Here is a 23,912-nt window from a genome sequence, read left to right as displayed (position 1 = left end):
GATTTGGAGGCAGTTCAAAGAAGGTTCATTAGGTTGATTCTGGGGATGAGGGAGTTGACTTATGAGGAAAGGTTGAGGAGGTTGGGCCTCTACTCATTGGAATTACATAGAAACATAAAAAATAGGTGCAGGAGCAAGCCATTCAGTCCTTCGAGCCTGCACCACCATTCATAGATGATCATTCTCTCAGTACCCCTTTCCTGCTTTCTCTCCATACCCCTTGATCCCTTTAGCCATAAGGGCCATATCTAACTCCCTCTTGAATATATCCAATGAACTGGCATCATCAACTCTCTGCGGTAGGGAATTCCACAGGTTAACAACTCTCTGAGTGAAGAAGTTTCTCCTCATCTCAGTCCTAAATGGCCTACCCCTTATCCTGAGACTGTGTCCCCTGGTTCTGGACTTCCCCAACATCGGGAACATTCTTCCCGCATCTAACATAGAAATATAGAAACATAGAAAATAGGTGCAGGAGTAGGCCATTCAGCCCTTCGATCCAGCACTGCCATTCAATGAGTTCATGGCTGAACATGCAACTTCAGTACCCCATTCCTGCTTTCTCGCCATACCCCTTGATCCCCGAATAGTAAGGACTACATCTAATTCCTTTTTGAGTATATTTAGTGAATTGGCCTCAACAACTTCCTGTTGGAGAGAATTCCATAGGTTCACCACTCTCTGGGTGAAGAAGTTTCTTCTCATCTCGGTCCTAAATGGCTTACCCCTTATGCTTAGACTGTGACCCCTGGTTCTTGACTTCCCCAACATTGGGAACATTCTTCCTGCATCTAACCTGTCTAATCATTTCAGAATTTTAAACGTTTCTATGAGATCCTCTCTCATTCTTCTGAACTCCAGTGAATACAAGCCTAGTTGATCCAGTCTTTCTTGATATGTCAGTCCCGCCATTCCGGGTATCAGTCTGGTGAATCTTCGCTGCACTCCCTCAATAGCAAGAATATCCTTCCTCAAGTTAGGAGACCAAAACTGTACACAATACTCCAGGTGTGGCCTCACCAAGGCCCTGTACAACTGTAGTAACACCTCCCTGCCCCTGTACTCAAATCCCCTCGCTATGAAGGCCAACATGCCATTTGCTTTCTTAACCGCCTGCTGTACCTGCATGCCAACCTTCAGTGACTGATGTACTATAACACCCAGGACTCGATGCACCTCCCCTTTTCCTAATCTGTCACCATTCAGATAATAGTCTGTCTCTCTGTTTTTACAACCAAAATGGATAACCTCACATTTATCCACATTATACTTCATCTGCCATGCATTTGCCCACTCACATAACCTATCCAAGTCACTCTGCAGCCTCATAGCATCCTCCTCGCAGCTCACACTGCCATCCAACTTAGTGTCATCCGCAAATTTGGAGATATTACATTTGATCCCCTCGTCTAAATCATTAATGTACAATGTAAACAGCTGGGTCCCCAGCACAGAACCTTGCGGTACTCCACTAGTCACTGCCTGCCATTCTGAAAAGTACCCATTTACTCCTACTCTTTGCTTCCTGTCTGCTAACCAGTTCTCAATCCACGTCAGCACAATATCCCCAGTCCCATGTGCTTTATCTTTGCACATTAGTCTCTTGTGTGGGACCTTGTCGAAGGCCTTCTGAAAGTCCAAATACACCACATCAACTGGTTCTCCCTTGTCCACTCAACTGGAAACATCCTCAAAAAATTCCAGAAGATTTGTCAAGCATGATTTCCCTTTCACAAATCCATGCTGACTTGGACCTATCATGTCACCTCTTTCCAAATGCGCTGCTATGACATCCTTAATAATTGATTCCATCATTTTACCCACTACTGATGTCAGGCTGACCGGTCGAAAAATTCCCTGTTTTCTCTCTCCCTCCTTTTTTAAAAAGTGGGGTTACATTGGCTACCCTCCACTCGATAGGAACTGATCCAGAGTCTATGGAATGTTGGAAAATGACTGTCAATGCATCTGCTATTTCCAAGGCCACCTCCTTAAGTACATTGAGATGCAGTCCATCAGGCCCTGGGGATTTATCGGCCTTCAATTGCATTAATTTCCCCAACACAATTTCCCGATTAATAAGGATTTCCCTCAGTTCCTCCTTCTTACTAGACCCTCTGACCCCCTTTATATCCGGAAGGTTGTTTGTGTCCTCCTTAGTGAATACCGAACCAAAGTACTTGTTCTATTGATCTGCCATTTCTTTGTTCCCCGTTATGACTTCCCCTGATTCTGACTGCAGGTGACCTACATTTGTCTTTACTAACCTTTTTCTCTTCACATATCGATAGAAGCTTTTGCAGTCCGACTTAATGTTCCCTGCAAGCTTCCTCTCGTACTCTATTTTCCCTGCCCTAATCAAACGCTTTGTCCTCCTCTGCTGAGTTCTAAATTTCTCCCAGTCCACGGGTTCGCTGCTATTTCTGGCCAATTTGTATGCCACTTCCTTGGCTTTAACACTATCCCTGATTTCCCTTGATAGCCACGGTTGAGCCACCTTCCCTTTTTTATTTTTACGCCAGACAGGGATGTACAATTGTTGTAGTTCATCCATGCGGTCTCTAAATGTCTGCCATTGCCCATCCACTGTCAACCCCTTAAGTATCATTCGCCAATCTATCCTAGCCAATTCACGCCTCATACCTTCAAAGTTACCCTTCTTTAAGTTCTGGACCATGGTATCTGAATTAACAGTTTCATTCTCCATCCTAATGTAGAATTCCACCATATCATGGTCACTCTTCCCCAAGGGGCCTCTCACCACGAGATTGCTAATTAATCCTCTCTCATTACACAACACCCAGTCTAAGACGGCCTCCCCCCTAGTTGATTCCTCGACATATTGGTCTAGAAAACCATCCCTTATGCACTCCAGGAAATCCTCCTCCACCGTATTGCTTCCAGTTTGGTTAGCCCAATCTATATGCCTGTTAAAGTCACCCATGATAACTGCTGCACCTTTATAGCATGCACCCCTAATTTCCTGTTTGATGCCCTCCCCAACATCACTACTACTGTTTGGAGGTCTCTACACAACTCCCACTAATGTTTTTTGCCCTTTGGTGTTCTGCAACTCTACCCATATTGATTCCACATCATCCAAGCTAATGTCCTGTCCAGTCCCGTCAGAATCTTATATGTTTCTGTGAGATCCCCTCTCATGCTTCTAAACTCCAGTATATAAAGGCCCAGTTGATCCAGTCTCTCCTCATATGTCAGTCCAGCCATCCCTGGAATCAGTCTGGTGAACCATCGCTGCACTCCCTCAATAGCAAGAACGTCCTTCCTCAGATTAGATTAGGAGACCAAAACTGAACACAATATTCCAGGTGAGGTCTCACCAAGGCCCTGTACAACTGCAGTAAGACTTCCCTGCTTCTATACACAAATCCCCTAGCTATGAAGGCCAACATACCATTTGCCTTCTTCACCGCCTGCTGTACCTGCATGCCAATTTTCAATGACTGATGTACCATGACACCCAGGTTTCGTTGCACCTCCCATTTTCCGAATCTGCTGCCATTCAGATAATATTCTGCCTTTGTGTTTTTGTCCCCAAAGTGGGTAACCTCACATTTATCTGCATTATACTGCATCTGCCAGGCATTTGCCCACTCACCTAACCTGTCCAGGTCACCCTGCAGCCTCTTAGCGTCCTCCTCACAGCTCGCACCGCCACCCAGTTTCGTGTCATCTGCAATCTTGGAGATATTACACTCAATTTCTTCATCTAAATTATTGATGTATATTGTAAAGAGCTGGGGTCCCAGCACTGAGCCCTGCGGCACTCCACTGGTCACTGCCTGCCATTCTGAAAAGGACCCGTTTATCCCGACTCTCTGCTTCCTGTCTGCCAAGCAGTTCTCTATCCACGTCAGTACATTACCCCCAATGCCATGTGCTTTAATTTTGCACACCAATCTCTTGTGTGGGACCTTGTCAAAAGCCTTTTGAAAGTCCAAATACATCACATCCACTGGTTCTCCCTTGCCCACTCTGCTAGTTACATCTTCAAAAAATTCCAGAAGATTCGTCAAGCATGATTTCCCTTTCATACATCCATGCTGACTTGGACTGATCCTGTCAATGCTTCCCAAATGCACTGCTATTTCATCCTCAATGATTGATTCCAATATTTTCCCCACGACTGATGTCAGGCTAACCAGTCTATAATTACCTGTTTTCTCTCTCCCTCCTTTTTTAAAAAGTGGTGTTACATTAGCTACCCTCCAGTCCATAGGAACTGATCCAGAGTTGATAGACTGATGGAAAATGATCATCAATGCATCCACTATTTCGAGGGCCACTTCCTTACGTACTCTGGGATGCAGACTATTAGGCCCCGGTGATTTATCGGCCTTCAATCCCATCAATTTCCCGAACACAATTTCCCGCCTGATAAGGATATCCTTCAGTTCCTCCTTCTCACTAGACCCTCGGTTCCCTAGAACATCCGGAAGGTTATTCGTGTCTTCCTTCGTGAAGACAGAACCAAAGTACTTGTTCAATGGGTCTGCCATTTCATTGTTCCCCATTATAAATTCACCTGAATCCTACTGCAAGGGACCTACGTTTGTCTTCACTAATCATTTTCTCTTCACATATCTATAGAAGCTTTTGCAGTCAATTTTTATGTTCCCGGCAAGCTTCCTCTCGTATTCTATTTCCCCCCTCTTAATTAAACCCTTAGTCCTCCTCTGCTGAATTCTAAATTTCTCCCAGTCCTCAGGTTTGCTGCTTTTTCTGGCCAATTTATATGCCTCTTCCTTGGATTTAACACTATCCCTAATTTCCCTTGTTAGCCATGTTTGAGCCACCTTCCCCGTTTAACTTTTACTCCAGATAGGGATGTACAATTATTGAAGTTCATCCATGTGATTTTTAAATGTTTGCCATTGCCTATCCATCGTCAACCCTTTCAGTATCATTTGCCAGTCTATTCTAGCCAATTCATGCCTCATACCGTCGAAGTTACCTTTCCTTAAGTTCAGGACCATAATTTCTAAATTAACTGTGTCACTCTCCATCTTAATAAAGAATTTTACCATATTATGGTCACTCTTCCCCAAGGGGCCTCACACAACAAGATTGCTAATTAGTCCCTTTTCGTTACACATCACCTAGGATGGCCAGCTCTCTCGTTGGTTCCTCGACATATTGGTCTGGAAAACCATCCCTAATACACTCCAGGAAATCCTCCTCCACCGCATTGCTGCCAGTTTGGTTAGTCCAATCAAAATGTAGATTAAAGTCGCCCATGATAACTGCTGTACCTTTATTGCACACATCCCTTATTTATTGCTTGATGCTGTCTACAACCTCACTACTACTGTTTGGTGGTCTGTACACAACTCCCACTAGTGTTTTCTGCCCTTTGGTATTCCGCAGCTCCACCCATGCCAATTCCACATCATCCAAGCTGATATCCCTCCTTACTATTGCATTAATTTCCTCTTCAACCATCAACGCCACTCCGCCTCCTTTTCCTTTCTGTCTATCCTTCTTAAATGTTGAATACCCCTGGATGTTGAGTTCCCAGCCTTGGTCATCCTGGGGCCATGTCTCCGTGATGCCAATTACATCATATCCGTTAACTGCTATCTGCGCAGTTAATTCATCCACCTTATTCTGAATACTCCTCGCATTGAGACACAGAGCCTTCAGGCTTGTCTTTTTAACACACTTTGCCCCTTTAGAATTTTGCTGTCATGTGGCAGTTTTTGTTTTTTGCCTTGGGTTTCTCTGCCCTCCACTTTTACTATTCTCCTTTCTATCTTTTGCTTCTGCCTCCAATTTATTTCCCTCTGTCTCCCTGCATAGGTTCCCATCCCCCTGCCATATTAGTTTAACTCCTCCCCAACAGCATTAGCAAGCACTCCCCTAGGACACTGGTTCTGGTCCTGCCCAGGTGCAGACCGTCTGGTTTGTACTGGTCCCACCTCCCCCAGAACCGGTTCCAATGCCCCAGGAATTTGAATCCCTCCCTTCTGCACCACTCCTCAAGCCACATATTCATCTGAGCTATCCTGCGATTCCTACTCTGACTAGCACGTGGCACTGGTAGCAATCCTGAGATTACTACTTTTGAGGTCATACGTTTTAATTTAGCTCCTAGCTCCTTAAATTCGTCTCGTAGTACCTCATACCCTTTTTTTTTACCTATATCGTTGGTACCAATGTGCACCACGACAACTGGCTGTTCACCCTCCCTTTTCAGAATGTCCTGCACCTGCTCTGAGACATCCTTGACCCTTGCACCAGGGAGACAACATACCATCCTGGAGTCTCGGTTGCGACCGCAGAAACGCCTATCTATTCTCTTTACAATCGAATCCCCTATCACTATAGCTCTCCCACTCTTTTTCCTGCCCTTCTGTGCAGCAGAGCCACCCATGGTGCCTTGAACTTGGCTACTGCTGCTCTCCCCTGATGAGTCATCCCCCTTATTCAGAAGAATGAGAGGTGATGATCTCGAAACGTGCAAGATTATGAGGGGGCTGGACAAGGTGGATGAAGAGAGGATATTTCCACTGATGGGGGAGCCTAGAACTAGAAGGCATGATCTTAAAATAAGCGGCCTCCCATTTGAAACAGAGATGAGGAGAAATTTCTACTTTCAGAGGGTTGTAAATCTGTGGAATTCGCTGCCTCAGAGACCTGTGGAAGCTGGGACATAGAAACATGGAAAATAGGTGCAGGAGTAGGCCATTCAGCCGTTCGAGGCTGCACCAACATTCAACATGATCATGGCTGATCATGCAACTTTAGTACCCCATTCCTGCTTTCTCTCCATACCCCTTGATCCCTTTAGCCATAAGGGCCATATCTAACTCCCTTTTGAATATATCTAATGGACTGGCCTCAACAACTTTCTGTGAGAATTCCACAGGTTCACAACTCTCTGAATGAAGAAGTTTCTCCTCATCTCAGTCCTAAATGGCTTACCCCTTATCCTTAGACTGTGACCCCTGGTTCTGGACTTCCCCAACATCGGGAACATTCTTCCTGCATCTAATCTGTCCAGTACCGTCAGAATGTTATATGTTTCCATGAGATCCCCTCTCATTCTTCTAAATACCAGTGAATATAAGCCTAGTAAATCCAGTCTTTTTTATATATCATTCCTGCCATCCCGGGAATCAGTCTGGTGAACCTTCGCTGCACTGCCTCAATAGCAAGAATGTCCTTCCTCAGATTAGGAGACCAAAATTGTACACAATATTCAAGGTGTGGCCTCACCAAGGCCCTGTACAACTGCAGTAAGACCTCCCTGCTCCTATACTCAAATCCTCTTGCTATGAAGGCCAACATGCCATTTGCCTTCTTCAACGCCTGCTGCACCTGCAAGTCAACTTTCAATGACTGATGTACCATGACTCCCAGGTCTCGTTGCACCTCCCCTTTTCTTAATCTGTCACCATTCAGATAATATTCTGCCTTCCTATTTTTGCCACCAAAGTGGATAAGCTCACATTTATCTACATTATACTGCATCTGTCATGCATTTGCCCACTCACCTAACCTGTCCAACTCACGCTGCAGCCTCTTAGCATCCTCTTCACAGCTCACACTGCCACTCAGCTTTGTGTCATCTGCAAACTTGGAGATATTACACTCAATTCCTTCGTCTAAATCATTAACGTATATTGTACATAGCTGGGGTCCCAGCACTGAACCTTGCAGTACCCCACTAGTCACTGCCTGCCAATCTGAAAAGGACACGTTTATTCCTGCTCTTTGCTTCACGTCTGCCAACCAGTTCTCGATCCACGTCAATACATTACCCCCAGTACCATGTGCTTTAATGTTCCACACTAATCTCTTGTGTGGGATTTTGTCAAAAGCCTTTTGAAAGTCCAAATACACAACATCCACTGGTTCTCCCTTGTCCACTCTAGTACTTACATCCTCAAAAAATTCTAAAAGATTTGTCAAGCATGATTTCCCTTTCATAAATCCATGCTGACTTGGATTGATCCTGTCGCTGCTTTCCAAATGTGCTGCTATTACATCTTTATTAATTGATTCCAACATTTTCCCCACGACCAATGTCAGGCTAACCAGTCTATAATTCCTTGTTTTCTTGCTCCCTCCTTTTTAAAAAAGTGTTGTTACATTAGCTATCCTCCAATCCATAGGAACTGATCCAGATTCTATAGAATGTTGGAAAATGACCACCAATGCATCCACTATTTCTAGGGCCACTTCCTTAAGTACTCTAGGATGCAGAGTATCAGGCCCTGGGGATTTATCGGCCCTCAATCCCATTAATTTTCCGAACACAATTTCCTGACGAATAAGGATTTCCTTCAGTTCCTCCTTCTCGCTAGACCCTCGGTTCCCTAGTATTTCCAGAAGGTTATTTGTGTCTTCCGTAGTGAATTGGTCTGCCATTTCTTTGTTCCCCATTATAAATTCAGCTGATTCTGACTGCAAGGGACCTACATTTGTCTTCATTAATCTTTTTCTCTTCACATATCTATAGAAGCTTTTGCAGTCAGTTTTTATGTTCCCTGCAAGCTTACTCTCATACTCTATTTTCCCCGTCCTAATTAAACCCTCTGTCCTCTTCTACTGAATTCTAAATTTCTCCCAATCCTCAGGTTTGCTGCTTTTTCTGGCCAATTTATATGCCTCTTCCTTGGATTTAACACTATCCCTAATTTCCCTTGTTAGCCATGGTTGAGCCACCTTCCCCGTTTTATTTTTACGCCAGACAGGGATGTACAATTGTTGAAGTTCATCCATGTGATCTTTAAATGTCTGCCATGGCCTATCCACCGACAACCCTTGAAGTACCATTTGCCAGTGTATCCCAGTCAATTCACGTCTCATACCATCGAAGTCACCTTTCTTTAAGTTCAGGACCCTAGTCTCTGAATTAACTGTGTCACTCTCCATCTTAATAAAGAATTCTACCATATTCTGGTCACTCTTCCCCAAGGGGCCTCGCACAACAAGATTGCTAATTAATCCTCTCTCATTAGACAACACCCAGTCTAGGATGGCCAGCTCTCTCGTTGGTTCCTCGACATATTGGTCCAGAAGACCATCCCTTATACACTCCAGGAAATCCTCCTTAACCGCATTGCTACCAGTTCGGTGAGCCCAATCTATATATAAAGTCACCCATGATAACTGCTGTACCTTTATTGCACGCATCCCTAATTTCCAGCTTGATGCCATCCTCAACCTGATTACTACTGTTTGGTGGTCTGTACACAACTCCCACTAGCATTTTCTGCCCTTTGGTGTTCCACAGTTCTACCCATACAGATTCCATGTCATCCAAGCTAATGTCCTTCCTTACTATTGCGTTAATCTCCTCTTTAACCAGCAACGCTACCCCACCTCCTTTTCCCTTCTGTCTATCTTTCCTGAATATTGAATACCCCTGGATGTTGAGTTTCCAGCATTGGTCTCCCTGGAGTCATGTCTCCGTAATCCAAATTACATCATATCCGTTAACAGCTATCTGCGCAGTTAATTCATCCACTTTGTTATGAATGCTCCGTGCACTGAGACACAGAGCCTTCAGGCTTGTGTTTTTGAAACTCTTTGTCCTTTTAGAATTATGTTGAATTGTGGCCCTTTTTGATTTTTGCCTTTGATTTCTCTGCCCTCCACTTTTCCTTATCTCCTTTCTACCTTTTGCTTCTGCCCCCATTTTACTTCCCTCTGCCTCCCTGCATAGATTCCCATCCCCTGCCATATTACTTTAAACCCTCCCCAACAGCACGAGCAAACACTCCCCATAGGACATCGGTTACAGACATTGAATATATTTAAGACAGAAATAGACAGTTTCTTAAACGATAAGGGGATAAGGGGTTATGGGGAGCGGGCAGGAAAGTGAGGCTGAGTCTATGGTCAGATCAGCCATGATCTTATTGAATGGCGGAGCAGGCTCTATGGGCCTTATTGGCCTATTCCTGTTCCTATTTCTTATGTTCTTATATGTCATAGAGCTTCAGATGCATTGACAGATCTGGAGGAACCCTGGAGGCACGCACCAGCCAAGGTCTCCAGAATCATCATCATCATATGCTGCATGCTGTGCAACATAACGCATCAGCGAGGTTTGGAGTTGCAGGAGGAGCAAGGTGCATAGCACACAGCCTTTTTGGAGGAGGAGGAACCAGAGATGGAGATGGCACCAGCAGTGATGCACATTGCTGCCCAGGAGGCCCGGCATGGCCTCATAATGGCCCTATTTACTTAACTTGCTCCCAGATGCTGTACCAACTTACCCATCACCGCCCCCAAAAACAACACAAAGCAGTACTACCATAACCAAGTCATTCCTGTCACCCAAAACCCCAGTGCTTGAGGTTAAGTAATGTCTCACCATTCACCCCAAGTAACAAAGCCACTCCCCAGGTAGCAGGCAAAAATGGACAAAACGGGAAAGTAGTGCAAAGAAATACATTTGTGTGTCATGAATAAAACTGAAACTGAACACTAACATTTTGGCAAACACCCATGTGCATGTACAATTGTATCTTTTTTCATTTCCCCGTGCTTCTATGGGGTGCAACCCCTGTGGCTCCAGCAGAGGTAGATGCAGGCTGCTCACTTCTCTGCTGTGACTGCTTTAACGCTTTGACACTTTTGGCAGATGTGCTCTGGGTTTGAGAGCATCGGGATCCGAGGCAGCATGTGGAGCTTTGACTGATGGGGGGGGAAACGGGGGAGAAGTGTGAGTGCTTTGAGAGGAGCTCCCACTTCCATGTCCCCTCTCTCCATCATCCCTCTCATGGACCACGCGCACTTCCCTGCTCGCAAGGAATTTGAGAGCACCTTGCTACACATCAGTGGGGCAATGAACGCCCAAGTCTAAGTTGCTATCCCTCCTCGAGATGAGGTCAATGAGAGTCAGCAATGTGTTGTACACAGCAAGCATGTTCTCGTTCAATTGGTGCATTTGCTGCTCCATGCAGGTGGACATCCTTTCCATGGAACAGCACATCATCGCCATCATCTGCAAGATAGTGGTGCTCATGTTAGAGATGGGCTCCTCCATTCCCTGTCCATTTGCAAACATCATGGCTGCAAAAGCTGCCAGAGACTCGTGCATTTGTTGCTGCTCCTTCAAGATCACCTCTTTCTCGATGGCCCTCGAGGTTCAGCATCTACATGCAGCTGAGCAGAGCTGGGAGCGCCTTGCAACCTCCGGCAAGGACTCTCCATTATGGTCACTGTCTCTACCATCTGCTCTTGCTCACTTGTAATCTGTGAGACACCAGCTGACAATACTAATCGATGTCTCGCTGGATCCACGAAGATGCGCATATCTACTCTGGTGCTGCGTGCGCATTGATCTGGTGATGGTGCACCCTCAGAGCATGGAGCTTCCTTGGAGAAGTCATCTTCCACCTCCGGCTTGACAGTGGAGAAGGAGGGGAGCACTTGATGGACCTGTGGAAGAGTCGAGAGATGAATTTGAAGTCTTATGATAAGAATGTGTAACATTACCATTATGCACATAATGACATTTCACTGGCTGCTGACATCAGTCACCATGAATGATTGCTGCATGCCATGTGACTGTATGAGATTTAATTCAGTCACCAAGTTGTTGAGATCATTAAGTCTTTTCCGGCAGTGGATTCAGGACCGCCTGACTAAACCAATGCTGCTGAACTCCTCCGCAATCTCCAGCCATGTCCTCTTGTGTCTCTGGCTGCTGTTTTTCACCCATCCCAAGGGAACAGGACCTCCCTGCATCCTCACACCAACCTACCTTGCAGTTGCACCCATCCATCTCTGTCTATGCACTGACTTACATCCCCATCTGACTAACCACCACTGACACTTGCCCTCATCCTAATACAATCATAGGAAGCAATGCCATAGAGGGAGGCCATTTGGCAATGGCACGCCACACCCTAATAGTCACCATCTACAGATGTAGTCCTCCCATTCCTCGCACTCATTCTATCACCTCTCTTTGTCTACGACAGCTAGAAACTCTGCAATGTCAGTGATTTGTCGTGCCTCCTCCTTTGCTGGAGTCAAGTTGGTGAACATTGGATGGCTACCTCCAGTTCGTTGTTTTGTGCTCTCTTCTCCTGCAAGAAGGGAAAGAAAAAAATGAGTGAGAGTGATAGAATGAGTGCGAGGAATGGGAGGACTACATCTGTAGATGGTGACTATTAGGGTGTGGCGTGCCATTGCCAAATGGCCTCCCTCTATGGCATTGCTTCCTATGATTGTATTAGGATGAGGGCAAGTGTCAGTGGTGGTTAGTCAGATGGGGATGTAAGTCGGTGCATAGACAGAGAGGGATGGGTGCAACTGCAAGGTAGGTTGGTGTGAGGATGGATGTACAAGAGTAGGCCTGGGAAGGCAGAGTGATGGGGTTGGGGTGTCACACACACATCAGGATGTAATTGAATGTGGCATTGTATTCACCTTTCCTAACCTCATGAGATCATTAAGTCTTTTCCGGCACTGGATTCAGGACCGCCTGACTACACCAATGCTACTGAACTCCTCCGCAATCTCCAGCCATGTCCTCTTGTGTCTCTGGCTGCTGTTTTTCACCCATCCCAAGGGAACAGGACCTCCCTGCATGCTCTGATTTTCTGGACCAGGACCTCCAGGGAGGCATCAGTGAATCTGGGTGCAGTGTTTTGCAGCTGTGACTCCATGTCTGCTTGGACCCACACAAATCTCAGATATATCTTGCCATCTCTTCCAACCACCTTTATATCTCCTTCAACAACTTACAACTGGGATGTGTGCAAAGCAGCTATAAATATCTGAGCTGAAAACGAGTCATTGGTGACGTCAACAGACATTTTCCATTTAACTGGGACAGCAAACCTGCTTGACTGTTTCAATTGATGTAACTGAGTTAACCGCACAATGCAGACGTGCGGTTATAGACTTCCGGATGGCGGGCCGCTATGCGGCCCGCAGGCAACCCTCCTAACTCTCAGGTAAAGATTCCAGCTGATGGGCCGGATGGCCTCATTCTGTGCCTTAAATTTCTATGAATCTATGGGGGGAATTTTTCGGCGGGGTGGGGTGGGTGTCAAAGGATGCGATTAGTGGTGGGTTGGGTGAGAATTTTTAAATTATTTTTTTAAAAACAGCACTGTCAACCCGTCGCCACATGCCTTTCCCAGATGTTAGGTTTCTTAGCGCTGAACAGAACCGACAAGCAGCAGCGAGGGAAGCAATTCAGGTCATTATGACCTTGTTAACAGCCCATTCAGAAGTATTTCAAGCTCACCTTTACATTTTACGAGGTTGCCCACTGAGTTCACACTGCTCGAGGATCACTTCAGGTAAGCAGATTGGGAATTGTATGACCATGGCATCATCGATTACTGGACAGGTGCAAATATGCTACAATAGTTCCCATCTCGAAGCTGTTCACTTTCCAAGCTCAGAAGCTGTGGCTTACTGCATTTGGAAGACATATTGAGCTTTATGCAGGTTGCAAGTGTTTGCAGTAAACTCTCTATCCAGTGTGACCTCATTGTAAGAAACCTCTCTCACCATTGACAGATTGCTTCTGTCATCTCAACTTCACCTGCCATCTATTACATCAGCATCAGTGCCCTTGAAACTAGTTTCCACACAAGAGATTGGTGTGCAAAATTAAAGCACATGGTATTGGGGCTAATGTATTGACGTGGATAGAGAACTGGTTGGAAAACAGGAAGCCGAGCGTAGGGATAAACGGGTCCTTCTCAGAATGGCAGGCAGTGACTAGTGGGGTGTCGCAGGGATCAGTGCTGGGACCCCAGCTATTTACAATATATATCAATGATTTAGATGAAGGAATTGAGTGTAATATCTCCAAATTTGCTGATGACATTAAGCTGGGTGATGGTTTGAGCTGTGAGGAGGATGCTAAGAGGCTGCAGGGTGACTTGGGCAGGTTAGGTGAGTGGGTAAATGCATGGCAAATGCAGTATAATGAGGATAAATGTGAGGTTATCACTTTGGTGGCATAAACAGGAAGGCAGAATATTATCTGAATGGTGACAGATTAGGAAAAGAGGAGGTGCAATGAGACGTGGGTGTCATGGTATATCAGTCATTGAAAGTTGGCATGCAGCTACAGCAGGTGGTGAAGAAGGCAAATGGCATGTTGGCCTTCATAGCTAGGGGATTTGAGTATAGGAGCAGGGAGATCTTAATGCAGTTGTACAGGGCCTTGGTGAGGCCCCACCTGCAATATTGTGTTCAGTTTTGGTCTCCTAATCTGAGGAAGGACATTCTTGCTATTGAGGGAGTGCAGCGAAGGTTCACCAGACCGATTCCCGAGATGGTTGGACTGACATATAAGGAGAGACTGGATCGACTGGGCCTGTATTCACTGGAGTTTAGAAGAATGAGAGGGGATCTCATAGTGACATATAAAATTCTGCAGTACTGGACAGGTTAGATGCAGGAAGAATGTTCCCGATGTTGGGGAAGTCCAGAACCACGGTCACAATTTAAGGATAAGGGGTAAGCCATTTAGGACTGAGATGAGGAGAAACTTCTTCACTCAGAGAGTTGTTAACCTGTGGAATTCCCTACCACAGAGAGTTGTTGATGCCAGTTCATTAGATATATTCAAGAGGGAGTTAGATATGGCCCTGACGGCTAAAGGGATCAAGGGGTATGGAGAGAAAACAGGAAAGGGGTACTGAGGTGAATGATAAGCCATGATCTTATTGAATGGTGGTGTAGGCTCAAAAGGCTGAATGGCCTACTCCTGCACCTATTTTCTATATTTCTATGTTTCTATATCACCTTGGTCCTCAGATTCCCACCACGATCATCAACACCAGCAGCACCAACAGCAACACCAACGTTCTCCGCAATCAACTGATGCTGCACTGGACAGAGGGAATCAGCACCCGATCATTGCTGCCCAGGACACCAAGGGTGGCCTCACCATGGCTAGATTTACTTCACTTGATGCTGTACACCCTGGCTGCCACATGATGCACCAGGTTGGCACCACCCCACACCAACATCATAAATCATCCCTACAATGCCCAAGCCATTCATTTCACACTCATCACCATTGCTTGGGGTACAAGTATGTCTCACCATTCACTGCAACTCACTAAGCCACTTCTAAAACTGCACACAAATCTGTCCAAGAATGCAAAGTGTTGAAAATAAAGGTTTCAATATTTGGCAGCACATTAACAGAAACTTTATATGAACATTGCATAAAACACCAAAGTGCCTACCCTTGTCTGTTGCACTAGGATGGGCGTGAGTGTGAGGGGTGGCTAGTGAGATAGGGAAGTGATAATGTAGATAGAGAGGGATAGGTGGAGGTGCAAGGTAAGCTGGTGTGAGTAAGGATGTGTAGGAGTAGGGTAGGGAAGGCAGAGTGATGGGGATGTGATGGGTGGCACAGCAGGATGAGGTTGAATGTGATTTTGCAGTAACATTTTGTGATCCACTGAGATCATTGAAAGGTTTGTGCCACTGCAGCCTGGTCCTCCTGACGTCATCCCTTTTTGTGCCCTCCTGTGCAATATGCAACCAGGCTGCATTGGTCTCATGGGGAGGTCTCTTCTGCCAATTGGAAGGGAAGAGAACCTCCCTACATGCTGTGACTCCCTCCATTGAGAGAGCACTGGGAGAGCTTGGGTGCAGCCCTGCACCTTTGTGCAGTACTTGTCAGTGTTTGCAGCACCTCAATGCTGTAGAACACAGACAGCACAACTGTCAAAATTAATTGGCGCATGGTCCCTTTAAGGAAACCAGCTGATGATGCATCATCAAATGACGTCATCAGACCCGCTTCCTTCAATTGGCCGGCAAACAAGCTGTGGAGCTTAACAAGCCCTATCAGGGGAAAATCATTTTGGACAGTGGGCTTAAGCCAACAGTGGGGTCGGGACCCACCACCGACGTCGCACGCCACGGACCCGCTGAGGTAGGGGAAATCTCAGCTTACGATTCTATTAAGATCCAAACATGAACCACCAAAATGAAGAATATTTTAAATGCATCATAAGTATCACAGACAGCAAGGTCCAATATTTATAACCATTAAGAACATTTTACATAAAGGATGTATAATTGCTGTAATGACTGAAAAATACTTCTAGGTTCTCAGTTTTGAAACATAAATGCCATACACAAACAGCATATGTAGAAAACAATTACATTTCACAAAATAAGGTGCCCTCCCCATTAGTGGACTGCCCCTTTAATTTACTAGTATTAAGTTCTATTTGCAGAATTTCCTTTTCTAATTGCTGGCAAAATCATGAATATTGAATGTATTGACAATACTGCAGATACAGCTAATCTGTTCCAATTTACTTATTTTAAATAATTAGCATATTTGTACATCAATTCATTGTAAGGAAATAACAGAAGTGAATACAAACTGATAAATACAAGACAACATTCCATCTATATTCACTACATTCATTTCGGTTAACAGAATAATTTCACTGGGCAAGCAAAGCTTAAATCAACAGGGATTTACAGATTTACATTTTAACCAACTTTCACCAAATTGCATAAAAGGGATGGAATTGTTCTCAGCAGCATTTGTAACACACATGTATATGAAGCGTCTGCATATGCTATTTTAATGCATTTGTTAATCCATTTAATTTGAATACTTTGAAACAGCAGAGAGAGAATTCCATACAAACATCGTCAGCTTCTTTCTGGATAATATGTTACAGAATGTCAGTTATGTCAACAAATTAAAAAAAAAACATTGGTATAAAACATGCAACAAAAGTAACATAGTAACAAAAAAATTTTAATTTGCAATTCTGAAAAGCGATTACTTTGGATAATTGAATAAAATGTTGACTAAACAGGCTATTAAATAGAACTGATTTACTTAATATGTCTGAATCTGTTGTCCGATAGTTTTATTTCAAATACCAAACCTAACTTTCAGCATAATGTTACATTTGAACTTATAGCGCCATTAAAAAAATCATTCAAAGTCACTGACTGACATTACATGCATCCAAGTATCAATAAAGCAGATGTATAATAATTAGATTTTTCTCAAAACCAGACAGCACATGCAATAACAACTCTGTACAGACTGAACAGAAACAACTGGTCTAATAAGGAAAACAACCTTATCTCTGGGTCTTTGTGCTTTTATAATGAAATTACCCATTGGCGTCATCTGAACATTGACACTGAGCAGACTCGGGTTTTTTTGAGCAGATACTTTATCAATGCTACTGAACATATAATTGTATCGAAGTTTTTCATTTTAATGAAAAAGCTTCTCTGGCATATTCCTTTGAAAATCACAAAACAGTTTATGTTGCTTTTTGAAGCAACTTGATTTTTTTGGAGTATCTTAAAAATCGCAACTCTGTACATTTAATTTGCGCCAGTGTAAGTGAGTTAGTTAAGATTTTTTTTAGTTTAGTTTTTTTTCCAAAAGGGGGCATTACCAACCACCTACGCCTGTTTTGGCCATTTAAGTTAGTTTGGACAGCTAATAGTTGCTCCAAACTAACTTAGGCCTGCGTATGTGGCCACTTGTGGCCCGCACAGAAAACCCTTGCGGAGAGTTAAGAAATCAGCACAGGTAATACATTTAAAGCACCAAGCAATAAACAAAGCACAAAAATAAACATTCAATAACAAATAAAAAATACAAGGAAGCTGAGAGGACCTGCACCTAGCACTCAAGACTTACAAAGCACTAAACAAAGCACAAAAAGTAATAAGCAATTAATTAATAAAAAATAGAAGGACTCCTGCACCTAAAGCACCAAACAAAGCACAAAAAGTAATAAGCAATTAATTAACAAATAAAAAGTAGAAGGAGACCTGCACCTAAAGCACCAAGACCAGAGTAATAAGCAATCAATCAGTCAATAACAAATAAAAAATAGAAGTCCTACCAAAACACGGCCTGCTACGTTGATATAATTTGCACTTTCATGGGCACTTTAATCTACAATTGCAGTAAAATCTAGCAGATTTGCCCTCAATCATGTACATGCCAGCATGCTGATAAAACACCTTAATGGCCAACCCTCAAGTACTTTGCAATATGTCAACCTAATTTCAATTTTACTTCCAAATACAGATTTTCTGGTAGCTAATTTGGCCACCGATGAAGGAGCCCATTCGACCAGGGATAGTGGCGGCACGCTTTGAGCCCCTCCCACACAGCCTGCAGAGCACACTTTCTGGTTCTGGGGGTGAGGAGCTACAGCGCATGCGCGCACACTCTAGCGCGCATGTGCAGAGGTCCCGGCACTGTTTTCAGTGCCGGGATCTGGCTCCGCCCCCGAATCCAGTTGCCATGCCACGCCACCATCGAGTAGAGGCTGGGGAATGGTCAAACTCGGCCTGAAGATTTTTGGTGCCCTAATCATTCTACAAAAGCAGCGCACATCTGATGAGTCCGCCAAAAATATGTACTGGCCAAATTTGGGCCCATTATAAATAAGTCATTTATTTCAATTTAGACTGTGAGTTACAGATGAGAGTGAAGCCCAGCTTCATCCCTTTTCTAATGCTAATTGTGGGCAAAGCAGAAAATAAACATCAGCAATGATAAAGTATGCTGCTGAGACCTTTTAAGCTGCATATTGTGACTGGTTTATCTGAATACCATTTCCTAAAGGTTTTTCTCTGAATACAGGTTAAAGAAAAAAGGTACTGAGGTTAAAGAAAGGGGCTGTAATATAATCAAACATTGTCTCCCAGTCTTGACAGAACCTGATAAATGTCTGTGGTACTAACAAAAAAAAACAAGAACGATGACTTGAAGAAAACTAATTATCACTGCATTTTTGAAAGAAAATTGCCTTTTGATTTTCTTTCCTATTTTAAATGCATTAACTATCAGAATTTCTACTTATCTCATCAAACTGGTTTTAGTCAATGCTCTTCAGCACAGTGGATATATTATGCTAAATCCTTAGGACTTTGAGTTACAAACATGCCCTAGCTGTTCAGTGAAGCACAACTACCTAGGATTTCATTCATTAGTTCAATATGGGGAAAGGGAGTGAGGGGAATGAACAATGAGTGCCTCTCCTTTCAGCAACAAAATGGATCCACCCAATTTAGCTATCCATAAAAGGAAAAAGCATCAACTGTAACCCCATCACAACCATTTAATTAAAATATCCTTCCACTTTTAAAATGAAAAAATTCTTAACTGATGTATAGCAATTCTGATCAATAGTATAAAATATGCTTCTTATTGAGTTGCATGCCATTTTGATAGCTGAAGCAGCCTATATTATAAACCATATGCATAAACTCACCCAAATTTGCAACTTGATCCTTTTTTCGTTCCTGTAGACCGTCTTTACTTTGAAGTCAATACCTACAGTGCTTACAAAAGCAGATGTAAAGGAATCATCAGCATAGCGGAAGAGGAATGAGGTTTTCCCAACACTGCTGTTGCCAATGATCAGTAATTTGAACATGTAGTCAAAATTCTGGTCAGCTGTGTCCTTCTGGCCATATCGAGAATCTTGTGTAGCTGCCATCTGGAATACAGATTACAGAGCATCTTCAAATCACCGACTCATCTCAAACCAAACATATTACATTAACATTCTGATCAAAAAAACTATCAAAGATTACTAATAATAAAACCAGGATAAATACAATCAAGTAAGATAATTTACCGATACACGTACATCGTTATACTACAATTTTGATTATCAGCCTGGATTATAATTGTGTGTTTTGTAACAAAACACAGTGGTGGCGAATTTAAAGTTACACTCTGAGCAGTTTAGCAAAATGATGGCAAGTTATATTCCCACCACTTGTTGTGTATCAAACCATTTTCTATAAACTGGTGCCACCATCCCGGAAAGACTAACAATCTTCCCATTTGCATTATCAATTATATAATGTATAGTTCTATCAATAGAGTATTGATAGAACTATATTAAATCAAGATATTAATCAAGATATAAACTAAATGAAATAAACATCTCATCATTTTTAAACTATTAAGAAATCATAATTTGCACAACTAACTGCAATAAATATATCATAATTCATATCCAAATAGCACAAATATCATTTAAAAATATAAAATAAAAAACTTGTATTGATTAAATATTTTCAGTTCATAAGATGGTGATGAAACACATATCATCCAACAGTACATAGCATAGCTGCCTGGTCTACTGGATTAAGGTTTTGGCATGTGGCCCTGTTGTTTAACTAATCTAATTACTCGTATAGACTTGGAGAGGGTGCAGGGGTGATTGACTAAAATGGTACCTAACATGTGGAGTCGAGAGAAGATGGGATTGTTCTCCTTAGACATGAGAAGGTTAAGAGGAGATTTAATAGTGTACAAAACTATGAAGGGTTTTGATAGAGTAAATAAGAAGAAACGGTTTCCACTAGCAGAAGGAGTGGTAACCAAAGAACACAGATTTAAGATAATTGGCAAAAGAGCCAGCATGACATGAGAATTTTTTAATTTTTTGCATCGAGTTGTTATGATCTGCCATGCACTGCCTGAAAAAGTGGTGGAAACAGATTCAATAGTAACTTTCAATAGGGAATTGGATATATACTTGAAAAGGAAAAAGTTGCAATGCTATCGGGAAAGAGCAGTGGACTGGGACTAATTTGGATAGCTCTTAAGTCAGCACAGGCACGACAGGATGAATAGCTTCCTTCTGTTATGTATGATTCTCGACAATAGTTATTTTATCATTTATAAGGTTGCATTTTTGGAATTCGGAGTCGTTCTATGATCTGTCAATTTTGGCAGGAATTTCTAATTTTGTTGCACTTTTACCACTGTCCCCATCTACAATATATTCAAAGAAAGTCATACCCAAACCGTAACGAGTAGTAATTCTATAGCCTGCTAAAATTCATCCAGTAACTACAGCCAGAATCCCCACTGCAGTGCAGTCAGGCTCCCCAGTCAATGTCACAGGACCGATGTCTCCCCCTATCTGCTTGGGTCTGGTTAAGGTGAGAACTCTGAACTGGAATACTCAGTCAAAGTCGATCTATACCTAAACTTCACACGTCAAAACCGACCTGCACAGACCGACCTGATCCAAGAGATTGCAGTGGGCTTGGCGTTTGAGGCACTTCTCACAGGGCACATCATCCTAAGCTCAGCTCAGCACCAACATTTCCAAATCACTCCCTGGGCTGAGACTCAATAATGGAGAGTTTTCATATCATTATATAAAACTGCAGCACATGAGAAAGCCATTCGGTCCGTGCTAGTACTAGTGCTCTCTGCTGTAATCTGGTGCCCAATTACACAGATCCTTTTATATTCCTCATTTTCAAATATTTATCCCATTCTCCTTTAACTGATGTTCTAGTCTCTACCTCAATATCCACTTGTGGTGAAGCACCCTATGATCTAATAGCCCTCACTTAAGGAAGCCTCCTTCTCCCTTCTCTTTTAGCTATTCCAGTGAGAATCCTGGGTCTCTGTCCCCTTGTCCCCCATTCGCCCACCAGTGGAATCAATCATTCCCCGTTTATCCACAGCAAGTCCCCAGGTTTAACTCACCCCTTTACTGGCTCCTCCTCTCATGGCACTGCTCCCACTCACCACATTCCTGCTGCTCTGGGCTCTGCAGGAAATGTTGGTCACCATGTACACGCCCACCCCATTCCCCAGTCAGTCATTCTCTCTCCCACCTGACAAAGTCACAATCCCCTTGATCCCCAGTTCCTTTCTCTTGCCAGAACCCCCATTCCCCATTCTCCCTCTCTCCCCCCATTGAGTCTCCATTTTGCAGTCACCCTCTCCTTGCCCCAAAATCCCTGACCCTCAATTTTCCCCAAACCCATTCTCCCTCACCCCTGACCCCATTCCCCAGTCTCCCTTAAATGTGATCCCCAGTCTCCCCAACTCCCATTCTCCAAACCCTATTCCCTAGTCTCTTTCTCTCCCCGAACCCCATCCCCTAATTCACCATTTCTCAGCCTCTTTCTCCCCGACTCCCATCCCCCAGTGTCCTGTGGATTCACGAGCCACTTGATTCCCGAGACCCCCCTTCGATTTCTAATTCCCGTGCACCCACCCCCCCAACTCTCAATTGTTTCTTGTACACTAGCCAGTCGTGGGTTCTTTGCCGCAACACGAGGGGAGCGGGGAGGTGAATTCACAGAGTGGGGAGCCTCTGCTAAGATGGGAAATTTAAAAGCAAAGATCTCCCAAGCTGCTCCCGGGAGAATTTGCGACCCTAGGGTTGGGTAGGGCATGGGAGATGGCTTGGGAGTTGGGGATTGATGTCACATAGTCAGATCACCACATGATCAAATTTCCAGGAATTACTCCAACCAGAGTTTGCAAGCTTAGCGGATCAACCCCCTCCCCCTCCCCAAATCTCGACAACAACCCCCTCTGATGCCCGACTGATCCTAGCTCAACAGTCAATCCTGGCTCTCTGCGGCGGTGAGGGAAGATGTCATGGAGCAGGAGGGCACATTGCTGCGTCAGGAAATTTAATGCGCAAAGATCTCCAGGTCTGCTAGCAGTAACGTCTGGGAGATCCATGCCCTATTTTACTTTTCTGATCGGTCTGCCATGTGTCAAAAGCCTTGCTAAAATCCATGTAGACTACATCAAATACACTACCCTCATCGACCCTCCTGGTTACCTCCTCAAAAAATTCAATCAAGTTGGTCAGACGCGATCTTCCTTTAATAAATCCATGCTGACTGTCCTTGATTAATCCTGAATTTTTTCCAATAATTTGTGCTTTGCCCACCACCTAGGTTAGGTTGACAGACCGAGTAACTACAGGACCATCTCTTTAAGAACATAAGAAATAGGAGCAGGAGTAGGACATTTGGCCCCTTGAGCCTGCTCTGCCATTCAATTAAATCATGACTGATCTGATCATGGACTCAGCTCCACTTCCCTGCCCGCTCCCCATAACCCTTTACTCCATTATCGCTCAAAACTCTATCTCCCCCTTAAATATATTCAATGACCCAGCCTCCACAGCTCTCTGGGGCAGAGAATTCCATAGATTTACAACCCTTTGAGAGAAGAAATTCGTCCTGATCACAATTTTAAATGGGCGGCCACTTATTCTGAGACTATGTCTGTTATATATGTAAACCTGTAAATACCTTGTTTAACCATCAGAGGGCTCATCCCCTTGAGTCCCAAGGGATCCCACAATTCCTTGGGAGCACCTGTACTTAAAGAGGCCTCACAGGCTGAAGTGGCACTCTGGAGACCTGAAATAAAAGACTAAGGTCACACTTTACTTTGAGCTCACAGTATCTGGTCAGACTCTTTGTCCCCAAGTTTCCACACGCTACAAAACGGGCGCCCCTCCGAGCTGGGCGCCCGTTTCTCGCGCCGAAAACGGCGCCGGAAAAAAAACGCGCGATTCTGGAGCGCCCTGCAGCTCCATGTCTGCTTGGCGCGGCGCCCAGGGGGCGGAGCCTACACTTGCGCCGATTTTGTAAGTGGGAGGGGGCGGGTACCATTTAAATTCGTTTTTTTCCTGCCGGCAACCCTGCGCATGCGCGTTGGAGCGTTCGCGCACGCGCAGTGTGAAGGAAACATTGGCACTCAGCCATTTTTGTAGTTCTTTGTAGCTGTTTAATTTTTGAACATTTTTTAACAAAAGCACATTGCCATCAGCACATTAGCACTGAGGCTTCTTGCAGCAGTGAGAAGGTGCAGGAAGCCTCAGAAAGTTGAGGCAGCCGTTTCCCTCCTCCCTCCCCCCCCCTGCCGTCGGGAATTGCTGCTGAACTTGTGAGGCTTCCTGCAGCCTTCTCCCTGTCTCCTTCCCCCCCCCCGCCCGCCGTCTGGAACAGCTTCCTCCCCCCCCCCCCGCTGCGGTCGGTCAGTCGGGCCTGCACTCCCTCCCTCCCCACCCCCCGCCCGCCGTCGGGAACGGCTTCCTCCTCCCCCCCCCCACGCGGGAACGAACAGCTGCCTCCCCCCCCCCCCCCAC

At 44.4% G+C, this 23,912-nt stretch overlaps 1 protein-coding gene across 1 annotated transcript in view; it reads right to left on the bottom strand.

Moving 5' to 3' along the window:
- Window positions 1-19,475, bottom strand: part of rab3c (RAB3C, member RAS oncogene family) — a 388,416-nt gene extending 368,941 nt beyond the window's left edge. Inside the window, exon 1 of the mRNA XM_070862550.1 lies at window positions 19,248-19,475. Coding sequence (XP_070718651.1) covers window positions 19,248-19,475 — 228 coding nt within the window. The remainder of the gene's footprint in view (window positions 1-19,247) is intronic.
- Between the last annotated feature and the right edge of the window lie 4,437 nt (window positions 19,476-23,912).

This window comes from Pristiophorus japonicus, chromosome 2 (genome assembly GCF_044704955.1).
Source record: "Pristiophorus japonicus isolate sPriJap1 chromosome 2, sPriJap1.hap1, whole genome shotgun sequence".
Classification (NCBI taxonomy): Eukaryota; Metazoa; Chordata; class Chondrichthyes; family Pristiophoridae; genus Pristiophorus; species Pristiophorus japonicus.
This window is presented reverse-complemented; position numbering and strand designations above follow the sequence as displayed.